The sequence below is a fragment of the Osmerus eperlanus genome, chromosome 8 (genome assembly GCF_963692335.1).
Source record: "Osmerus eperlanus chromosome 8, fOsmEpe2.1, whole genome shotgun sequence".
NCBI classification, from domain to species: Eukaryota; Metazoa; Chordata; class Actinopteri; order Osmeriformes; family Osmeridae; genus Osmerus; species Osmerus eperlanus.
The window spans coordinates 2854232-2878457 of record NC_085025.1 but is presented as its reverse complement, the minus strand read 5'-3'; the positions used below and the strand labels follow the sequence as shown (position 1 = coordinate 2878457).

The 24226-nt window shown below is 42.8% G+C and overlaps 2 protein-coding genes across 3 annotated transcripts; both read left to right on the top strand.

Moving 5' to 3' along the window:
* The first annotated feature begins 575 nt into the window (after positions 1-575).
* tfap2d (transcription factor AP-2 delta (activating enhancer binding protein 2 delta)) lies at positions 576-9407 on the top strand. The gene is made up of 8 exons (XM_062467931.1): positions 576-785; positions 1430-1933; positions 4213-4273; positions 7249-7414; positions 7885-8003; positions 8151-8292; positions 8385-8498; positions 8617-9407. Exons 1-8 carry the CDS (start codon positions 747-749, stop codon positions 8831-8833), a joined length of 1362 nt encoding a protein of 453 aa, XP_062323915.1. The 5' UTR covers positions 576-746; the 3' UTR covers positions 8834-9407.
* Positions 9408-13096: 3689 nt separating this feature from the next.
* On the top strand, positions 13097-21575 carry tfap2b (transcription factor AP-2 beta). 2 transcript variants are annotated; one of them, XM_062467937.1, is made up of 7 exons: positions 13097-13171; positions 15461-15922; positions 17427-17481; positions 18513-18732; positions 18985-19103; positions 19398-19539; positions 20534-21575. In XM_062467937.1, exons 1-7 carry the CDS (start codon positions 13124-13126, stop codon positions 20823-20825), a joined length of 1338 nt encoding a protein of 445 aa, XP_062323921.1. In that variant the 5' UTR covers positions 13097-13123; the 3' UTR covers positions 20826-21575. The 2 variants fall into 2 exon arrangements, with proteins under 2 accessions (XP_062323921.1, XP_062323920.1); XM_062467936.1 differs by lacking the exon at positions 13097-13171 and adding an exon at positions 14710-15006.
* Positions 21576-24226: the final 2651 nt, after the last annotated feature.

Here is a 24226-nt window from a genome sequence, read left to right as displayed (position 1 = left end):
AAAAATACAAGCGTATTTCATAGCCCATTTATATATATAAATGACATTACAAAAAACATTATCAATAGTCAATGTGTGTAATAGGAAACGCGTAATAAGGGGTAAAACGTACTCGAACATGCAAGACATGCAGCAAAGGACCAGAGAATAATGTTCCGTTTCAAATCTGAAATTGCCCTCTTAAAGAATGTCAAGTCTAAACACAGGAAAAAAAAATCGAAAAAGTATATTTACATCATAATTTGAAGACAAAATCTACATCGAATACGTTTTCAAAATAAACTTACATTTTCGTTGGAAATCCAAAAAATGTTTTTGAAATTGATTTAAGCAGGGACAATAAAACGAAGAAACCACAACCCCCTCTGAAAATACACACGGTTAAAAAGAAAATGTCCACAAAAACCATAGAAAATGTTGAAAGAGCGCTCGGTTCCTTATTAGGCGAAGATACAATATTTATTCCTTGTCTCTTGGGATGCTCAGCTCCGTCTATTGTCCTCCCATTCCTCAATGCTGATGCTTAATTTTCAAAACTTCTATATTACCAAGGGACCTACGACATCAGCCGAGAAATACCCTGCAAGTACAAAATCCGCGCGCCAGCCGCGTCCGTGCAGAGGGGAGACGCTCGCGTTCCACCAGCTTTCTGCTGCTCCGCACAGGGACTTTTTCATTTCTTTCGATTTTGGGATTTTAACGCATTTATTCGATCGCAAGGGAAGCCGGTTTACCGGAGAAGCACCATGTCAGCAACCTTCCCCGGTCTGGTCCACGACGCTGAGGTATTTATTTATTCGTTTAATTCTCAAATTGTGGAACCATTATATGTAATTCAAATTGTTAGATGAAATAAAGAAAGAGTAAAATTCGTTATGACATCTGTCGCCAGAAGGGCTCTTCGGTGTGTGTGTGTGTGTCAGAAAACGAGTGGGGAGAGGACTGCTCGTGAGTCTTACTATAGCTGCCGGTAAAACGGTGCTTTTTTATTAGAGAGGGGAGGCAAATCAGGCTCGTGTGTAACCGGTAACGGTGTGATTAGAACATTTAGGGCGGAACACCCCGGTGTCTCACATTTTTTACCTGCCATCCACCGCGCGCAGAGCTGGGACAGTACATTTGCCAGCAGCTCGGTAATAATAATATATAAGCACGCTCTTGAAAATGCAGCACAACGAATGACAGGCATGCCAAAAACACCGAGGACTTGAGCTGCCGTGCTTTCCCCTCCCGGGCTTGTGGAATGACATCTCCTTCAGGTGTTTTTTTTTTTTAAAGAAAACACTTTGAGTTGTGTGAGCTTGTTTGAGTTGTGTTCGGGGTTGTGTTTGAATATGTTTGGGAGGCAGCATGCGTTAAAAGCAGAGCGCACGACTGAGAGGGATGCTAAATGACATCGCTCATATTTTTCTCTCTTTATTCCTCATAGATACGTCACGACGGATCAAACAGCTACCGTCTGATGCAGCTGGGCTGTCTGGAATCCGTAGCTAACTCCTCGGTCGCTTATTCCTCCTCCTCCCCGCTCACATACCCGGCTACAGGGACAGAGTTTGCTTCCCCCTACTTCTCCACCAACCATCAGTACACCCCTTTACACCACCAGTCCTTTCACTACGAGTTTCAGCACTCCCACCCCGCCGTGGCGCCCGACGCATACAGCCTCAACTCGCTACACTCGGGCCAGTATTACCAACAGATACACCACGCGCACGGGGAGCCGGCTGACTTCATCAACCTGCACAACGCCCGCGCGCTAAAGTCCTCTTGCTTGGACGAGCAGCGACGCGAACTGGGCTGCCTTGACGCTTACCGCCGTCATGACCTGTCTCTGATGACGTCACACGGCTCTCAGTATGGTATGCACCCCGACCAAAGGCTGCTGCCCGGAGCGGGCCTCGGCCTGCAGCCACCCGGAGCCGACGACCTTCAGGTACCCGTGCTCTCCTCTTCGCCATATTAATATCAACCTTTCTCCGACCCACGTCTGCAGACGAAGACTATATCGTCATAGTACACCCCCAGACGTAGCGCTTTAAACTCAAGTCCACAACATCCCATTAAAACTAGCACGGCACAGAAACCCCTTCAGCCATCCAGCACCAGACAGTTTCTTACATTTCCAAGACAGCAGGGCTCCTTCAGTTGGTGCTTTGTATATCCAGGCATATTTTGTGAAATTATTAAATAGGCTAATAATATTTAATTTGGAGGTTAAATACAGGGTGCAGGCCAAAGCCTAATTCAATAAATGTGGGCACGAAGAGTTAGGGCCATGCAACCTCGAAAATCTGAAAGGCAAGTCTGATTCAAAGAATTAATCGACTGCAAGGCATAGACCAATAGTCCACTATTCTATTGTGCAATCCGTGCTTTATTTTTCTGAAAGTGCACGTGACCTACATTTTACATATTCTTTTCGATGTAAAGAAATGAAAATTATTCTGCATGTGTATGTGTGTCTGTCTGTCTCTCTCTCTCTCTCTCTCTCTCTCTCTCTCTCTCTGTGTGTGTGTGTGTGTGTGTGTGTGTGTGTGTGTGTGTGTGTGTGTGTGTGTGTGTGTGTGTGTCCGGCTGTTGAGGCATAGAAAAGCCGCTGGTTCTCTTTTCTCCTGTAAAGGGTGGATTAACGGATCGGGGTTCGAGGCACAATGGCCCGCTCGAGCGCCGTAAAGCACCGTAGTTTATCCAATTACCGACTTAATGTCAATCAACTGGTTATTTATGCAGCGACATCTGAGCTGCGGCGGCTCCAGTTAAACACGGTTAAGATACCAACATATACTTTAGTCATTTTAGACAATTTCTCAACCTTTTATAGTGTTCAATAGGCCTACAGACTAACACTCGCAATCTTTCCACACTCAGCGTAATACCTGATCCACGTCTTATAGTCACAGGTTAATTTATGAATTATAATACATTGTCCTTACTGTAGGTTAATTATACCAAATAACCTATATATAAATGTACGCTTATAGGCCTAATTATTATTGCTGGCTATAAAACAGTATTAATATTTCTAGGCTATTATTATTATTATTTGTTGACCTAACAACATGATTAGTTTTACTAGCACTTTTATGTTATTGGCAAGCCTTTAACATCCATAACGTCCATAATGATCCAATGATTTTAAGAAATAAGCTTGTCGATTGGTAGACCTATTGTTCTAATATATCTTTTTATAATCGAGTTGGCATAAACCCTACTTGTTGGATTATTAGCCTACTTTGCGTTCTGTTATTTTTATATATTGCTCTTTAGTCTATATTCATTTTTACATTTATAGATCAGAATCTAATATTATTAGTAATAATGCAAAAGTTACTTTTGGTTTAGTATGTTTTTGGCTAGCCTACCTAGGCTATGCTTGTTACAAGAAAACTAACTCGCTGCCTGGTAAAAACACACAAACTAACGTATCTTACACACACACACACACACACCCACATATACTTACACACACACACACACACACACTTTAAAAAAGGTTTTTCGACCTTTTTTATAAAAAGAATGGCACGTGAACCTGAGCTTCGAAAAGGCGGAGCGGGTAGAACAGATGTGCCCAGTCTCGTGCGCACAGTCGCATCTTTGAGTGCCTAAAGAGATTTTCATGCTTAACAAAGGACCTGCCACACCTTTCGCCCGTCAGCAAGCTAATTCATGCAAGACTTCTGCGTTTTGTATATTGATTTTATAATCACTTTAGCTCCGGAATAAAAAGAAAAATAGAGCAGGAGTTTGTTAAAAAGACCTACAAGGCCTCGTCTGTGTGGCGCGAGTGTGTTTTATTTTAATCAGGGTTCTGCGCTCGCAGGCCAGGTTGAGCTCCAGCCGCCTCAAGGCTCACACGAGGGATTAACTGTTTTCTGAATAAAATCTCGTGTTTCTCTGTCTTGATTACATCTTTGATAAAAGACCCTGCACGCGGGCGTCTGCAGGAAAATAGGCTGCGGGTAACAGGTTCCAAATCTGTGGTTATGTCCACTCATATACATTTAGTCTACAACAGGTTGGTGCGGGTGTCAACAACACTTCAAACATATGCAATTTACCGTAGGCTGTGTGTTCGTCAAACCTGTTCGACAATGGGATTGTGAAGGGCTGAGTAAGTCTGTATTGGGGCTATAGCATGCAGGGTAGTCATATTGTTTATTTTGTCTTGCTTGATCAGACTCTGGTAACGGTTGGAATTATGCTCCTCAGGGCTCCGTGGAGGCGCAGTGCGGGCTCGTGCTCAACGGCCAAGGGGGCGTCATCCGGAGAGGTAAGACCTGTTACCTTTTACTGTTTGCCTGAGACACACCCGAAATATAAAATATGGAGACCTCAGATCAAGGGGTACAAAACACACGCCAAAAATTCAAACAAGTACACACGGATTTCCTGAAATGTAACAACTATGCACAGGTTAATAATATTAGAAAATTAGATTTTCGTGTAAAACTGTGCAAGCATTTTCTCATTTGACGTGCCATAAATGTCGAGCTCATGGAACATTTTAAGAGGAACGAAACAGCCATCATAATTTAAAATGCATGTGAAATGTGTGGTTGTATTAATGAGCTAAAGTTTATATAAGATAATGGCTGTTGTAATGACATGCTAGCGTCCAAAAACTGCAATAGCCTGTCTAGATGAGTGTATTGGTTTTCTACAGGTTGTATCATCAATGGGAGGTGTGAATGTAAAGGTTAGTTTAGGCCTGCACATGCAAACCAAATGGTAACTAAATAGAGGTATGGGTTGTAGGACAAATTATTTAAATGACAGCATTAATTAAGCCCTACAACTATTTCTTTATTTCCGATTTTTCTTCATATAGATCCCAGTCGCTATCCACAACCACAGTATTAACTAATAGGCTAATAATAGTAATTATTTGACATAAATACGATAATACCACATCTAAAAGCAATACCAATAATAACAGCATAATTATTTGTGTTATTATTATACCATTTGGGGTATTAGGTCTATTTGTGGTATTATTGGCACACTGATACTGAAAATGTGTTGATAATCGGAAATAATAGTAATTTCGATAATATAATGCTAATATTCTTCGGCTTCATTTAATTATTATTATGTTTTTTTCAGTTGTTAATAACAATGACAACAACTCTAATCATCAAAGTTGTAATAACATTAGGCAAAACAGTATAATGACAAATAATTTACTAAGTACTAAAATAACAAAGGGAGAGTGAGGGGAAATTTATTTATAAACATAACACATGGAGAACCATTTTCAAACTAACAAAAGGAGCCAATGTTTTCTTTATTACATTGGGGTTGTTTCTTGTATTTATATAAAAGTCCTAAAACGTTTTCGGTTGGTTTGATTTTATTGCGTTTCACCTTTGGTAGGGTAGGCTTTAGAAACACCTAAGTAAATTTAAAATGTATTCATTTTATTAAAAACTGAATAACTGTCGATCCAGTTAGCAAGAGTAAGGAAGCCTAACAAGGTTGAAGATTGTGAATCATAGGCCTAATTTTGCTCTGGTGTAATAACACTGCATGAGCTGTCTTTATGATAACCAAGTCAGTCTTTGCAGGTGTTGCATGGTTAAAGCTAAGCTTGTCAGAAGCTCAGGTGCGTGCAATAAGGAACTGATTTTCTCACACTTGGCTAGTTCTTTCCGGACCACTGTCTGTTCCATCAAAGAGGTTTTTATTCAGCCGTTATTCTTGCTCTATACACATATGTCGTTTTCCATAAAGCAGACTGTGTCTTAGGTTTAATTTTTCATCAACTTTGTCTAGATGTTGGGCTTTCTCGCGGATTGACGCGGGAATCCCTCCGCTATCGCATTCGGTTAATGGTGTGCAGGATTTAGCCGCAAGCTCCGCCGCTCCAACCATCACAACCAATGATCTTTGCTTTACCTCGCGCTCCCGTATCGATAGCTTCTCTCGCCTCGGGCAGCCGCTTTGATATGCTAATGCTGCGCGGGCCCGAATTCAGTGGAGATCATATTAATGTTGTTCTTTCTGACTGCGGCTTTGGCGGCATGAATATTCACATAACCTTTTTCAAAAGAAATCACTCAAGAAATGCGTATCCTACTTATAGGAGTCGTCTGTGTTTTAATCACTGGTATCCCGCTCAGCTTTCACGAGCTGATCAAGCTTATCGCAGACGCGCGCCCTGGCATGCGCGCGCCTTCTCTGAGACATTGGTGGGTTTGTGTGGGCTGTACTATCTCGTGACTGCTGCTATAAACATTGTTGTTAAAATAGGAGGAGAATGACATTTGGCCCATGTCTCTTTTTCTTTAATTTTCGTGGCAAACTCGTAAAAGGCGCTTGATTCCGCGTGTGATCCCGCCGCCGCTCGCGCCGCCGCCCGAGGCTACTCTCCGCTGCTTAAATACCGCTATCGCCTCTGGGCCCGCGCGCTCCAGTGCACTACCGGCAATAGCTCTTTTTCGATTGCCCTTGGCAACATAAAATACAAACTACTTTGAATCAAAACATTTTTGGGAGGGAATTAATATGATGTGAACTCACAGCTTTCAGAGACGTGCACTCTGTCAAAGCGCGTGAGGCTGACAGGCAGGTCGACCTGGAAACTGTCACATGAAGCTGGACTTTAGTGCCTCTGCTGGTCAAACCATACGCACGCACGCACGCCTGCACGCACGTACACACACCTTTAACTAAAAGACTAAAACCAAGGAACCAATGTAGTCTCTGTCAGAGAAAGAAGAAAGGAGTAGGCTATATTTTTTGGGATGTCCTCTCTATAAACACTTGGTGTAATCTACAGAATAATTAGGCTATATTTATCATATTGGCCGATTGGCTTTCATTTAAGCAGCCTTCAATAAGATACACATTTTATTTTGTTACCCTTTTGATTTTACTTACGGTTCCAGGTGTTAGATACATAAAGCATCATAAGAATTATAATATGTCTTGGCATCTTTTCTGGGGTGTTTTTTACTTGCTTGGTTTTTACACTTCAGGAACATTATATATTACTTTAAATTACCTTTATTACCTTATTAAGAAATAGCCTATTTTGGCATAAGTAGTCCAAGCCCCTGTTACTTTAACCATAGAACATAAATAATCTATAGATGTATGTAGACTATCTTGTCTATTATCAAGCTACTATTAGCCTGGGTTCAATACAAATTTGTGAAGGAACAGATTAAAGAAACAAGCCTCGATACGAGCCCTTCTTGGCATAATTTGTTTTGAACCGTTATTGACGTCTGTTGTTGTGTGCAGGTGGGACCTGTGTGGTGAACCCCACCGATCTGTTTTGTTCGGTACCGGGCCGCTTGTCGCTGCTCAGCTCAACCTCCAAGTACAAGGTCACCATCGCCGAAGTGAAGCGGAGACTCTCACCGCCAGAGTGCCTCAACGCTTCCTTGCTGGGAGGGATTCTCCGCAGGTAAAACAAACAAAAAAAGAGGTTAAAAACGTTTAAAAATAAAAGTTGGTAAGCATATAGAGCAGAAGGTTGCGTCTGTTTTTCATTCATTGAACAAAATAGATTATACACACAATGTAGGCCATGGAAGAGTTAGATGCATGTGTTAGGGGTGTCCAGGGAGTTCAAGAGGAGAGACCAGACCAACGCACGCGATGATCAGAGAGAAAAGAGGAAAGCATGAGCTGCCAGCACTGTATTATTGATGAGGGAGAGGGAGAAGGGGAGGGAGAGAGGACATGTTGGATAGGATCAGTTCCTCTGTCTGATGAATAGAAAATAGAGCATGTGGCTGGTCTCCACTCTCCATCCATATGACTTTCATCCTTTTCAGGGGTTTAAAAAATGTACAATACATCCCGTAATATCGCTAATATGTATGTCATCATTTTATGGCGAGAGACATTTCTATAATTTCGATTCCCACGCAGAGCCAAGTCCAAGAACGGTGGCAGGTGCCTGCGGGAGAAACTTGACCGTCTGGGTCTGAACCTACCAGCAGGCCGAAGGAAAGCAGCTAACGTAACCCTCCTGACCTCTCTAGTGGAAGGTACAGATCAGACGAACATCTACTTCTTCATGAGATGACGTGTCTCTCAATCACCCCTCGCTATTACCAAGCTTTAGTCTCATCTGATCACTTTTGCTGTGTGTATGTTGTGCGTGTGTGTGGTGTGTGTGGTGTGTGTGTGTGTAGGTGAAGCCCTCCACTTGGCAAGGGACTTTGGGTACACCTGCGAGACAGAGTTTCCCACCAAGGCTGTAGGGGAACATCTAGCCAGACAACACAGTGAACCTAAAGAAACCAACGCACGCAAGAAGATGGTTCTGGCTACCAAGTACGTAGATGTGTGCACATACGCACGCACACACACACACACACACACACACTCACTGGATAGTTTGTGACACATCTTCCTTCACTCTGCAGGCAAATCTGTAAGGAGTTTCAGGACCTGCTGAGTCAGGATCGTTCTCCTCTTGGCTCCTCCAGACCCACCCCTATCCTGGACCTGGATATCCAGAGACACCTCACCCACTTCAGGTAACACACACACACACAGCCCATAATCCAATTAGACTTTCACTCAGGCTTGGCTTGATTCGTTTTTTCAGTGGCAGTGATATGGTAACTAACAGCAGCCTTGTCTGGTCCCCCTCAGTCTGATCACCCATGGTTTCGGCACGCCGGCTGTCTGTGCGGCTCTCAGTACCTTCCAGACTGTCCTGAGTGAGATGCTCAACTACCTGGACAAACACTCCAACGGGAAAACCTCTGGGCTCGAGAGCGGCCAGATCAACAGCAGCTCGGAAAAGACTCCGCTTCGGAAAACGTCCGAGCCGCAGACTAAAGATGGAAAAACTGAAAAGACAGAGTAGCCCCTGTGCCTTTGAGCTCTGTGTGTGTTTGTGTGTGTGTCTGTGAGTGCGTGCGTGTGCCTACCTGGTTCGGAAGAGGAGAGCTGCCCATCAACATGGAGGCCAGCTCACAGTGACATCGGTTTATTTATTCTGTCAACAGGAAGTAAACAAGGACAATTACCAGCTGGTCATCAGCTGGTTAGCAGTGATGGAAGGGGGAGGATTGCAGACACACACACACAAATACACCCAAACAGTTTACACAACCTCCCGCCCAGTTCTGAGAGAGCACTTGAAACACAGCGAATCATGGCATATGCCATGTAACCAGTAGCCTACCATAACATCCAGTGTGTTTACCATTTGGACAGAGAGGGTGTGAATGTAAGATGGGGTTACTGACTGGGTTTGATTTATGTAAAGTGTGTGTGTGTGATTGTGGGTTTCTGAGAGACAGAGAGAGAGAGAGAGAGAGAGAGAGAGAGAGAGAGAGAGAGAGAGAGAGAGAGAGAGAGAGAGAGAGAGAGAGAGAGAGAGAGAGAGAGAGAGAGAGAGAGAGAGAGAGAGAGAGAGAGAGCGAGCAAGTGAGAGAGAGAAGTGAGAGTACAACTCAGCCATTTTGTAAAGGTGACATCTAAGTTACCATAGTAACTGTTTCTTGTGCATGTCTATCTTTGTACACTTCCCGGACCACAAGTTTACCCACACAAGCTCTCTTTGAATCCTTCATAAACATTTGTAAAGATATATATAAATATTTAATTAACTTTTCTTGTAGGCTTTGGAACTATATATATGTTGAATCCTTACATTGTAAAATACCAGTGTTCAATAAAGACAGTTGCTATGTGTTCTATTTACTTTGTCTGTAGATTGATTTGAATGACGATATTAAATATGAGCTTGATTTGATCTGTTAAATTAATCTGTTCATTAACGTGAAAAATAACTACAGTTTACTTTCAAAAACATACAATGCATATCGGCTCAACCACACATACAGTCCTCTGTAGAGAAAAACACAACATGAACTTCTGAAGAGCCAGTTAGGACCATGAACTCCATGCAGGAGGGAGCAATTTTATGTTTAAAAAAATAAAGAAATAAAAAAGACGAAAAAAAGGGCTTCAATGATTTCAAGTTAGTGGAAAATGATCATTAAACATGAAAAAGCACCGAGTGGCTACCATACGTGCGTGCACAAGATTACTTTAACACGCCACTCACAAGCCAAATGGATGTCTACAACATGGGATTTTCTCAGGTGGCTATTCAAGGAAGTTTGAAAGACAGATGGCATAGCTGCATGTCCAACCTGTGCAGGCCTTTGCTGCTTTCATTACACACTGTCTTGTATACTGTGTTATATCTTACTGTCGGTTATACCCAAAGTACAACTTGAGCCTGAGGTAACAAGGAAACACAAACGCACACACACGGGAAAGCAAGGCATACATCTAAACAATTTGTTCTGTTATACAGTCATATCAACATCAGTAATGTTAGTCAAATAGATCAGTTGTGACCTCGGTCTCAATTTGACGGAATGCTGAACACTCTCATCAAAACGAAATGTAAATTGAATCAATATCGTGCCATAAATACAGTTTGTAAAACTCACAACAGAAGGATGGTTCACAAGCTGAACGTGAATGTAATAAAGAAACAGAAGTCAGAGTATTATCTTCACAGATATTGATCAAGCATATTACAAGACATATTCCATGTCATCACATTGAGCATTACATTGATAAAACACGCTTCAGGTAATCGAGAGAAGATTACACACACACACACACACTCACTCACTTCTCTCTCTCTATATGTACATATTGTGAACCTCTTTCTATATCTGGGAACCATAGCCAACAGCTTGCCTTCCCTGGCACCTGCTCTCTCAGTCTGTCCAGAAGAGAAACTCCACATGAAACATCCCACAGACCGAATCTCTCAAACACAGATGTTACTTCTGACTTTAAAAAGGGCCAAAACCTGAAAATATATTTTAGTTTGGCCTTTGCCATGCTATCCCAAATCTGCCTAACCACTCGACTGGCAAATCTTAGGCCACCAAATCATCCACTCGGCTTCCATACTCCTCTTTACAGAGATAGCCTAAACCCAGGGCATAAACCCAAGGCAGCCTGTTTTATTCCAAATTGATATCTGTCTTGACCCATATCTCCACCCTTTTATTTATTCTGTTGCTTTCCCTAACCTCCCAGTCAGACAGCCTGTGTTTGTGCATGTGTGTGTGTGTGTGTGTGTGTGTGTGTGTGTGTGTTGGCTTCATCAGACGATGCCTGGGTCTACAGTGGTACTCTAGTGCAACCTAGTGGACAGAAAGAGAATCACTATCCTGGACAGTCTCTGTGGGGTTCACTTTCAACAGCACAAAAACAAGCATGAAGGACTAATGAGCGTCATGACTATAAACCGAATAATAAAGCGATGGATGGCAACACATACAAAACCATACGCCCTAGTGATGTGTGAAAGGTTGTCGCGTGTGTCATTAGTCATGTGTGAAATGTTGCAATGTGGGTCGTTAGTACTCTGAATTTGTCATGTTTTCAGTCAGTCTAAAGTCCTAGATGTTACACTGTAAAAAACAATGTATATTATAATAATACCAATCATTAGTTGGTTAGTACTGTATGTAGAGGTCAAGAGCAACATTCCTGTTTCCGGTTCAGTACAATACAGTAAATATGAGTAGTCAGAGCAGAATGTTTGAAGACCTTTCTGTACATGTGTGCCTGGGATGCACGTTTTCTTGACTCTTTCTGTGTGTGGATGTAATGTATGCTGATGCATCTCGTGTCAAAGCCTTGAGCAGAAAACAGGCAAAATCATGCCTGAAGACTTACAGACTGTCAGGACATCTGTCACTGCTAACAGTCGTGTGTGTGTGTGTGTGTGTGTGTGTGTGTGTGTGTGTGTGTGTGTGTGTGTGTGTGTGTGTGTGTGTGTGTGTGTGTGTGTGTGTGTGTGTGTGTGAAAGAGGGAGAGAAAGAGGGAGAGAGAGAGGGAGAGAGAGTGAGTGAGTGAGGGGTTAGTCCTTGGCAGTGGGGCAGTGCAGCCTGAGAACAGCCGTGAATGTTAAACATTCATGTCTGATATCCTCAGTGGCTTTTCCACCAAACATCAAAGAAGTTTAACCATGGCAACCGTGGCAGAGAACTCTCATACGCAAGCAAGCAGACAAACACACACACACATCCAAGCACACATCACACGCAAAGGAGAATGCACACACACACACATTTCTCACACTCGTGTTTTTGTGTCTCTCACACACACTTTCACCGGAACACAATGTCTTGGTAGGTTATTGTGAATAGAAAAAGGGAAACAATACATTTATTTGTTATTTATTGTTATTATTATCATAATTATTATCATATATTTTGGCCATTGTTTGCCACAACACGAGTCACAATTTACGTTCATCTCCTTGTGAATCCAAAGACTGCATCTCTCTGTTTTAGCCAGCAGGAGAAGCAGTTGACACACACTTCACCTCAACCATGAATCCTACAACTATGGTTGCGATGGAATTTTTCTTTCTTTCTTGAGGAGTTTTTATTGGTAAACTGTGGGATCTCTTTCCCTAGAGATATAGTGAAACCATATAGTTCCATATCTCCCACTTGGACTACGATTACACATGGAGTACCACAAATTTAGCAAAATATTTCCACAGCCCCCTCCCCTTGCTCTTCCTCACCCGGACACATCTGTGAATTCAGAGTAGACGTGAATAAGTTGCTACATAAACTGCCGCTTTCATTCTTAACATAAATCAAAAAGCTTTAGTTTTGGAAAGCACGATGTGCTAAATTCACATATAGTATTTAATCGATGTTCATCACCTCTGATATGAGTGAATGTGTGCCAATGGGCCTTTATTGACTTTGAGGTTGTCGTCGTTCTTAATGTTTGACCTGCCCGGCACTTCATACTCTGACAAGCTATTAAGTTCACTACCGCCAGGTACAGACCGATGATATCACAAGACACTTCTTTCAGGGAGTCCCCATTCACTCGGTTTGCCTAACAGAGGGCGGGAGAGAGAGAGGGAGAGAGAGTGAGAGAGAGAGAGAGAGAGAGAGAGAGAGAGAGAGAGAGAGAGAGAGAGAGAGAGAGAGAGGTGAGAGAGAGAGAGAGAGAGAGAGAGAGAGAGAGAGAGAGAGAGAGAGAGAGAGAGAGAGAGAGAGAGAGAGAGAGAGAGGGGTGAGAGGGAGAGAGTTGAGACATCCACTCCTCACTTGGCTGCATTTGGTTTACAGACACCAGCGCGCGACCATGCTGTGGAAGCTAGTTGAGAATGTCAAGTATGAAGATATTTATGAGGTAACGTCAATGAGCTAATTTTTATATCTAATGAAAATAACCGTGTTTTACTATGTTCGAGATAAGTGTACTGAGTTCTGAGGAAAACTATTTTCGATTATTTGGAAGTTGGGGTGCATGGATTTTTGGACATTAATGGATTATAGAGAGAAAATAAATTCTCTCAGATCGAAAACTTCAATATCTTCTTCCCCACAATATGTCATGTCATTAAACATGCTTTCAGAGAACTGACACGAGAGGTATTGTATCATATTCAGAAAACCGAGAAAGATAATGATATTCTTAACCATCGTAAAATATTTCGTTCATAATTCAAAGCTTTTTTTTATTTTCGGTTGAAATGTAGAGTAGGCCTATTCTGATTTCATAGGTATAGGCCCTATATCTAAATTTCGTTTGTTATGATAATATCTATTTCTATTATTAATGTACATAAAACAAATGATTAAAATAAAAAAAATGTAGCCTTGGGAACTGTCTCTATAAAATGTCAGTTGCCTATATATATTCTTGAGAAATAGACTTTTCCAGAAAAAGATCCAGATGTACATATGTCTGCTGAGACGCAGCAGAAAAAAAGGAACAAAAAACGTGCATGGATAATCTGTATGTAAATCATTTGGCTTTAGTCCCAAAACAAAACAAAGTCATACAGAAAGAGAAAGGAAAGTGCCACGCGCGAGGGTGAAATGATGCCTCAGTTTCTGCTGAATGGTCTCGAGTACAAAGACTTGAGCGTCTTGCGCATGTGGGAGAATGAACAGCTCGTGAGGCCTTTCGTTCAGCTCGGTTGGAAGCCGCTGTCTTGTACGGCACATGTTTTTTCTCTCACAGCGCAAGAGGCCAGGCAGCATTGCGTCCCGGTCTGCGGGAATTCTCCCAGAATACAATTAAAACGTTCTATCGGTCCCCTCCACGGTAACCTCGGTGGCCCGAGCCCCTCACTCAAAGTGTGCTCTAGATGTAGCAGGTGCAGTCAGTGCGTATATGACGAGAGGAGCCTATTCAAAATATACATATAAAACGCTTGGAGACCGGGTTTGGCCTGGGTTACGGTAAACATATTTCTGTTAAATCATAAAGAGCTGAATAAGTTTCAGGTTGAGCGCAGTTCAAGTTAAGAGTATAGGCTACATGGGGAACAAAAAGAATATGTTCAGACAGAGGTTTTGTTTGCATGCTGTAGAACATTGGGGAAGCTCATGGCTTTGGCTAAAAACGGATGGAAGAGTTTGCTCAATGTACAGACTACTCTAACGACTATGGTCTTTTGGCAGCGGGGGCCTGATTGTTCTGATGCAGATTGCTTGGCGTAGGCTAACAAAGAGGCGCGCACGCGCCCAAATGGACAGTTGTGACTATTGCTCATGGGTTTGGCACCTGCTCACGTTCTCGCTGTTAAGTTTAGGGAAAGGTCCTCTTCTTTAGCAAGCGTTGTCTGGCATCTCCACGGAATGAAACGTCACTCACGGGTGCGCGAGAGTTTCACGCTCCATGTGTCGCCAGTCCCCTGCTTGCGCGTTAATATTCTTCTAACTCGCAGTCATGAATAACAATTACCGCGCGCGGGGTAGTGGAAGGAGCAGTGCACGCACACGCAGACCCGCACAGCCATCGAACTGAAGAGGCGTCCCCTGGAGCTCGAGACGAATCTTGATATTTTAACCGGAATAAACCTCGTTGTGTGTGTGATTGTAGCCTGTGTGCCCGCGCGGCAGAGGACTCATATTGGCATCTCTGTTCTGCTGATTCTCGACCTGCTTCTTTCGAAACGGGCCCCGTTGTAGCACGAACAGACGCTGCAGATGTTAGTGCATTCTTACTCCGCCACGGTGAGTCTTAGTGTGAAGGAACTTCTTGAAAATTCGTCCACTCGATAGCGGATATTGACAGCAAATTGACAATGCTAACAATTGCCTGCAGTTTGAGAAAAATAAATGCTATAGTTAATATATGTGTATTTTGAATATGTTTTTGTTAAGATTTCTATATCACATTATAGATGTGAGTTTAGGCCTAAACATTTGTTCAGAAAAGTTTTTTCTGCAAATTATTATGAATACGAAATCCATAAAGGGGGGTTAAGTGCTAATCATCAAAACACTATAATCAAATTAAATAAATGTAGATGTATGAATAGCCTTTACTAATCACAATGTTGAATTTTGTTGCGTTTCAGTCTGCTTTATTTGGACACAGATTAGATACAGTTGATGATGTTGTTCAAAACATAATCTATTTTATTCACTAATCTGTTTGCTTTTCTTTTTTCCATTTCCGCATAAGGACCGGCATGACGGGGTGCCGAGCCACAGCTCGCGCCTGTCCCAGCTGGGATCGGTGTCGCACGGGGGACCATATTCCAGTGCGCCACCGCTGTCCCACGCACCATCTTCGGACTTCCAGCCTCCATACTTCCCACCACCGTATCAACCTCTCGCGCACTACCAGAGCCAGGACCCCTACTCCCACGTTAGTGATCCGTATGCCCTGAACTCCCTGCACCAGACCCAGCAGGGGGCCTGGGGCGCGCGGCAGAGGCAGGACACGAGTGGGGACCGAATGGAGAGTGGGTCTTTACTCGCGCAACCTCGGGCCTCGCTCCCTCAGCTTTCCGGTCTAGACCCGCGGAGGGACTACGGGAATGTGCGCCGACCTGACGTGCTGCTCCACTCCGCACATCCGGGGCTGGAAGCGAGTATGGGCGATGGACTTCTGCATGGACTGCACGGGATGGATGACTCGCAGGTCAGTGTCGGAGGTCGCTCTGTACAATTTAAAGAAAAAAGTCCCACAGGATGGGTAAGGTCATCCACCCTTGCACTCCGCATAATATTCTGACCTTTCAGTAAACTATAGGCTACCAAAACAAAAGTTAAAATTAAATTGCAATGAAAGAGATTGACCTTATACGTTTAATCAACGTGCCTATAAAGCAGATGTTTTCTTAAAAATATAAAGGATTGTGGTCATGGTGAGTCTGTGTCGAGGGCCCACGCCATTGAAATGTCGAAAAACACGCATTAAACTTCTGTGTTAGCCCACAGATCTCTCAGCTGAATTTGTTTACCCAAAATCGGTATACGATTACACCGAATGCTATCTGTATTATGAATGGATTTAGATATAAATGTAATAGTAAATGATCACTTGTACATTTAAAGATATACGGTTTTACACTATATAGGCCTAGTTCCCACGCACAGTAATCAGTGATGATAGCCTCATAATAAAACCATAATAAATGATATTATCAATCTTAAATACATAGACGTCTTGAAATTACAGTTATTATTGCTACTATTATTTTTGTGAGTAGTAGTACCACAAGTAGAATTTGTATTAATATTTGTATTATTATTCAGAATGGAGATGTCTATATCCATACACCAAGTTAGACATGATTGAGTATTTTTTAAGATGGTGTCGCATACTGTGACTGCAAAATACTTTATTCATATATTTTCACCAAAAGGTTGTAATCTCAACAGCACACAACAAGCTCACCATTTTTTTTTATCAGAAGAATCAGAATCAGAATCAAAATGGGATTTATTCGCCATGAAAGTTTGCACAGACAAGGAATTTGCTTTGGCAGGAAGGTGCATACAATAAACATATAGGGACCTAAAATTATAATTATACATTTGTATTTCCTAGATATTCTTTTTGTAATTATGATGTTGGTATGCTTTGACATAAGACTAGGAAATAATGTAACATTTATATTAACATATAACATGTTATATTCTGTAGACCTCTTATTTCCCCTATGGACAAGTTGTAAGGCAAACCTTTGAACTATATCCGAGTAATATTAATAAGGCGCAGCTTTGCTGTAAGGCTTCAAGTTGGAGCTAGAATCCCTGGATATGCTATGCGAGCCCCTTCTAAATAGCCCTGAGCGTATTCAAAGATGGAGCCAGTAAGTGAATATAAATATAAACCCAAAAGTGTTTATGTCACATAATGTAAAAGGTCACAGTTTCAGGCATATGGAGACAGCTTTGTAGCAAGAAAAATTACCACAACTTGAATCTTCCAAATTCATAAAGTTGTTGATCTCAGATCATTTCTGAGTGGCCTGACATATATGAACAAACAACATGAATGTTTGGACAACCATGAAGGCCAAATTAAATTATCCAAGCATCTGGCTAATCACTGCCCCCCCCCCTCCCCTCCCCGAATGAAATCATCAATGACTTGTTGTGTCAGTTTCATAATTAATACACTGTGTGTTTATTTACAGGCAATGGAAGACAACAATGGGATGAACATTTTGGATCAGTCTGTCATTAAAAAAGGTAGGCCTACATTTACTGTATTGGACCTATACCACACACACAATTTGGAATTGTGTAACGAATTGTGTAATAGGTGCCACACATGTAGTGGATTGTGTTTCAAGAATATGTGTGTCTATTTGGTCATGGGCATTGGTGTACAATTAAATTGGGATGCTTTTTTAAAGGCCTTGGCTAAGCTACGTATGTTTAGTTAACCTTGCTTCAAAGTAAGCCATAGAGTACACCACAAACGTGTGCCATCAGCACTGTACATGGATGCAGTGGTCCTGACATCTTGGTGAGATTTGCTGTAGGTGAGGAAAGTCACACCAAATCCGACAGACTGTTGGGGAAAAGCTGTCGGTTTTTAGATAAAGTCCTGGATCTTGTCACTCCGAAGAGGGACAGCTGTTGCTACTCCCTTTCTGATGATGTGTGTGGAGATTTAGTTACCGGATGTGAGTAGTGAGAGCCCCGCGGGGCATTTAAGCCGCTGATGTAATAAATGGCACTGCTCATTGAGATCTCGTGAGCTCGTTTAGAGCTAATCTGCGGTATTATCCCCCGTGGAGCCATCAAACCCTCGCGCTGCCCCGTGCGCTGCTTAGCCATTAGCGCAAGCATTAAAACGAATCGGGCGAAGCTCCTTGTGGTGGGAATAACCGGCCGTGGAAAAGGCGGGAGGTGGTTAATGCGATTTGAAAGCGCAAGTCAATCAACAATCGATGAAGTCATAATGAGAATGTCGCGCGACATTAAATAACAGAAGCCTCCAAAATGCCCATCTCGTAGGCGCATCATTAGGCCTCTCGCGCCCTAGTGCGCCCGGACAGGATTATACCCTAACATGGTTTTATTTTTTTTAAAGATGCTGTAGCCTACCATTTAGTCTCTTGCCACAACATATTATGGAAATGTTAAATAATTGGGCAATTTTTTTACGTGATCTGTCGAGTTGGCCCTGCATTGCCAAGAGGTCTAACCAGCACTCACGCATGCAATTAAGAGAACACAAATCTGCCATTTTCACCTCTCTCTCTCTCGTTCAGTTCCAATGCCACACAAGAATATTGGCTCGCTGATGCTGGGCAAGGATGGGCTGATCGGAGGGATCTCCGTTAACATCAACGAGGTGTTCTGTTCTGTACCGGGACGACTGTCTCTCCTCAGCTCGACTTCCAAGTACAAGGTGACGGTGGGAGAGGTTCAGAGGAGACTCTCTCCGCCCGAGTGCCTCAACGCCTCTCTGCTGGGAGGCGTGCTACGAAGGTAGGCGCACGCACGCAGACACACGCACACTGTAGGCATTTCTGGTGGGTGATAAACAAATCTAATACGTCAGAGCATAACCCTGCAACTAAAGGGATAGGATGGTTGTCATCTTAACACATATAGGATAGCCATTCAAATGTATTGGGGAAACAGACTCCCATGAAATCGCTGAAGACAAAATCAGGCAAAGTAAAAATACAAGTCCCATGTAAAAAGAGGCCCATCAATAATCACTCCTGTTGTTTGTAGAGCCAAGTCTAAAAACGGTGGAAGATCACTGAGAGAAAAACTGGAGAAGATTGGATTGAATTTACCCGCAGGGAGACGCAAGGCAGCGAATGTCACGTTACTAACATCACTTGTAGAAGGTACATTTTTGTATTTCTTTACTATTTCTATATTTCCCTAGTTGCGTCTGTTACCACCCCCAGCAAGCTATCATTTTCTGGATCCAGAGTTGCAAAGTATTTTTCAGATCGGCCTACATTTAATTTGATCACTTATTTGTAATCCATTTGAGTGAATTTTGTTTCCTTAAGAATAAACATTTGTATTATTTATTTACAGTAAATAAACGTTTTTCATGATTTTAACACCACAATCTGATTCTATGTTATATCAATAGACAACACTCATTTTGTCGTTTGACCTTTTGTTCCTAGGAGAAGCGGTTCACTTGGCGCGCGACTTCGGCTACATCTGCGAGACTGAGTTCCCCACCAAAGCAGTGAGCGAGTACCTCAATCGGCAGCACGCAGACCCCAGCGAGCTGCATGCGCGAAAAAACATGCTTCTGGCTACGAAGTGAGTCTAACACACTCGAATTTAAATATTTTTAAAAAATTGATGAAATATCCTAGGTTAAAAACAAACAAACAGAAGATGCAGAATCCATGTCAGTTCAGTGAGTGATTTGAAATTTAACAGGCTTATATTCATTGACAATCTTTATTCCATAACTTTCTGAGTTGGCTATGGACATTTTATAAAATAAACATTGCTGTGTGGATAGGCTTCACATGATTCTGTGCAAAAACAATCCTAAATCAGCAGGAAGTGTGTGTGTATGTGTGAGTGTGTTTGTGTGTGTGTGTGTACGTGTGAGTGTGTTTGTGTGTGTGCGTGCATGTGTGCACACGTTTGTATATGTGCACTAGCTAGTATTTCAAGTTCAGTTTTCAAACATGATCCCATAGGTTAGCACTGCCTCTTTGAAATGTATTATTTAGAACAGGGACGTTTCATGTACACACAAAAAAACAGTTGTACCCTATAGTGTAGCCTGGGGTCAACCTGTCCCCCTCTCCTACCCCCTCTCCTACCCCAGCTGAGCTCTCGCTGGTCTGTCACTCACGAGCTGGAGCCCAGCCCTCAAGCCACAGAGGGGGAGCATGTGTGTATGTGTGTGTGTACGTGTTTGTGTGTGTGTACGTGTGTGTGTGTGTGTGTGTGTGTGCCTGTGGGAGAAAGAAATATAGAGGGATCATATAATTCTTTCAGTAGTCTTAATCATATTAAAATGCAATGAGAGTTTTGTTGTCTTGTCTTGTCACGCGCAAGACAACTTTACAAGGACTGGGTAATTGATGTTCCGCTGTTCTGTGTGAATTAATACTTCTACGCTGTTGATAGTATTACACTACAGTGATTTTTTTTTCTTTCGCAGACAGACAAACAGGCTGCGATGAGTTCCGAGCAAAGATCTGTGTCGAGTTAGGAAGATGTCGGTGATGTTGTGATATGTTGTAGGGACATTGTGCAGACGCGGTGCTGACCCTGTGTTGATGGTGTTTTCCAGACAGCTGTGTAAGGAGTTCACAGACCTGCTGGCCCAGGACAGGACTCCACTGGGGAACTCCCGGCCCAGTCCCATCCTGGAACCCGGCATCCAAAGCTGCCTCTCCCACTTCTCCTTCATCACACATGGCTTCGGTTCGCCCGCCATCTGTGCTGCTCTCACCACACTCCAGAACTACCTCACTGAGGCGCTCAAAGGACTCGACAAGATGTTCCTCAACAACCCCCCCGGCAACCGACACTCTGAGCCTGGCAACAAGGCCGGAGAGAAAGAGGAGAAGCACCGGAAATGAACCCGGAGATTCTGGGAGACTGACAGGCCGATGGTCCCGCCACACCGCCATTCCAGCTTTACTGCAGCGAGAATGGCCTATCACACACAGGGCTGGGAAAAGGAACAGGAGGAGGAAGAGGAGAGGAGGAGGAGGAGGAGGAGGAGAGAGCTGCCTGTGGGCCACTGTCAGAGAGCACAGAGGGATTTTTCATCTGTGTTACATTCTTTTCATTCCCCTGAGGACATACTGGGACTGTGTTACGTCCATTTTGCCCCCCCCCCATCCACCCCCCCCCCCACCCCCCACCCCTGCCTGCACTCTGTCAGACTGAGCTGCATCAGCAGCAGACCCACAACTCTGTGTGAGAGACAGACGATTGTGTGTGAAAGAGAGAGAGACGGAGAGGAAGAGGAAGAGAGAGAGGGAGAGAGAGTTAAGAGATGGTTAAAGTTCTGTGGGTGGTATCTAAGAGGCAGGTCTGTTTGTTGTACTTGAGTATGAAGAGGGACGTTCTCATTAATGTGTGTAAATATTTATTTATGTTAATTTAATGGAAGGTTGTAAATAGGTGCGCGTGCCGTTCGGAGTAGGCCTATTTATCTGTGATTTGACCTTTGTGCGTGTGCGCGCTGAGCCGCGGGGGATCGGATGCATCGTGTGTTTCTGTTCTATAGAGCTGTTGTCATGGTGGTGATGATGGGTAGACATGCTTCTTGTCCAGTGATTTAATTTCTATCACATTGATAATAAACCATGTGTTTTACAATAGGTGTCTGTAGTCTATGCCCTCTGATCAGAAAAATGATCTGGTTCTAGCTGGAATAGATCTGAATTGATGTGGACTCAGGTCGTCCCTGATGATCATCAGTCAACTGCTTGCGTTCGGGTGTACTGGAGAGACTGTTTAGTTAAGAGGGTTATTCACAGAAACACATTTGTCGCAACGGATTTAAAACGATGTGATACTGTAATAGAGCAGTTAGGCCTTCCAGTCAGACCACATTCGAGCCTATAAATTCACACAGCCAATCAGACACGATCACGTGATTCGAACGTGAAGGGTAAATTACGTAAGCATTTAGCTACTTGGTATTTATTTTAGATGTATTCATTTGAGACAATACCAACGAAATGTGTAGGTTATAATCGAAAGGACAGGGTTAGAAATTGCTTTCTGAGAGCTAGTGAATCCATAATGTTGACATGTATTTCCCGTAGACAGCCTATGTATAATTCCTATCTAGACTAATATTCTTCCATTGATAACAAAATAATCTATTGCTTATACTCTTCTTTGTGAAACGAAATACTAAACTGTAGCCTACAGTATGCACCTTTACGCTATAGGCTAGGTTATATTTAGTGTTATAGCCTATTGGCGCCTTCAGTAGGCCTATAACACAATTTGTAAAACAGTCATAAACCTAATAATAACAAAAAGCTGAATATTCCTAGACAACCAATAATAATAACATGAAACAATATTAGAAGTCCGAAAACGATGACAATAATAATGTAGCCAAGCTAGCAAAGGCCTTGCTAATCATAAAATATACTTTGGAGATGAAATATTTATAATGGATTCGGTAACATATATAGTACTAAAAAATCCTCAGATGCACCCACCATGCCATTTTAGTGAGTGGAAGTGATGGATATTGTCTTATTCCAAAGAGATAATTGGCTGTATTTTCAAGCCAGTGGTGCGGTCATTTCATAGAGGCTTCCCTTGCACAGGGGAATAGAGTCGTGCCTCGCGGGCTGGGTTCTGCGGAGAGAATCTCGCGCTGGTATTCTAATGGCGGGAGAGTGGCCCGCGGGCGCAGTGTGACCCATGGAGTGGAACGCTTCGTGACGCAGGTGCAGAGTTCAGCACCCGCATGTCCGCAAGCGACACAGCTCAACAAAGGGCAGGATCCGCTGCGCTATCATCAACAGTCTCCACAAGCTATATGTGGTACTTAGATGAGTTTTTAATTATGCTATGGGTGCAGGATATTGTGTAACAAGGTATAGGCCTGCACCAACAAAAAATAGAAAAGTGTGCAATACAAAACAATAGCAATAACAATAGCCCTATATTTAAACCAATGAAGATTATAATTTGTAATGGCAACTGTGACCAAGCCATGAAATAACATGAAAACCAAACATATTTTTTATAGAGCGTGGCTTGAAAATATATATGTATTTTTTGAAGGTAGCAAATGACTAAATGTAGCAGATATAGCCAGGTAAAATCTAAAAATGACTGTTTACAATCATGTTTTAGGCAATAGGTTGGGCCTTAATAAAGCCTTCGGTTAATCGAAAACGACCTGATCAGGCAATCCACTCTGGTCTAAAAGCCACAACAACAAAAAAGTTTTTCAAGTGATCAAACCAAGTTAGGGCTTTTACTCGGAGACGATTGGTCAGTAGCCTATTTAGCCAATACACTGTCTTTAGAAAGAGAGAGAGGACAAATAAATGGAAAGTGGTTGGTTAGGGCTATTCTGTGAACATTTTAGAGGTTTTAAGATGCCTGTCTGTCTGTCTTTCTTTCTTTCAGGACATGAGAGAGCTGTCCTCTTTAAGGAACCCCCTCAGCAAAGGGGCCTGTAAAAAATACCCCTATCCTAATCAAGATACACACAAATAAACACACACACACACACACACACACACACACGCACACACACACAGGTTACCCAGCAAGCAGACAACAGAGAGTAATTCCCGCTCAGGGCGCTGTGCCGCGGGCAAGGCAGGCGCGTGCTGGATATTTCATTATTCATTAATTTACTGTTTAACAAATCCTGTCATTACTGTGCAAGAGCCTAATACACACATACACACTCTCAGCCACACGTACACACACACAGCAGTGGGTGTCGGGCGTAGCGAATCGGCCTGTTTGATCCCGGACTGTTCCACAAACGGAGAGAGACCCATGAATAATAAGAAGCGCGCAGCCGCGCCGGAACGAGAGAGCATGACACCGTCTCACAAAAAGCCCTTTAACGCAAGGCAAGGCTACACCGGGGCCTCACCGGGCCTCTCGGTTCATTATTTGAAAAGATAGAACAAACAAACGTAAGCGCTATGATCAATATGAAGAAAAACATTTTCAACACATTGAGAGAAAAAAGTGAATTCAACAGAGAAGACTTTGTCTCATATCTAGTTTAAGACCCAGAGTTGCATATTCCTAAAAAGAGGAAAAGTAACAGATCTGCTTCTCGATGGCTTCAACACCAACAGTACCGCTAATACAAGGATCAGAGTTGCTGTAATGAGGAGTTGAGCTGGTGGCAGAGAGGGTAACGACGGAGCATAAGAATCAAGGATAAAAATTATTGTCTCATCAGAATTCTCATCGTAAAACTTTCGGACAGGTTTGAGTTCACTTTCAAACTTTTGCCAAGCTTCTGCTCTTA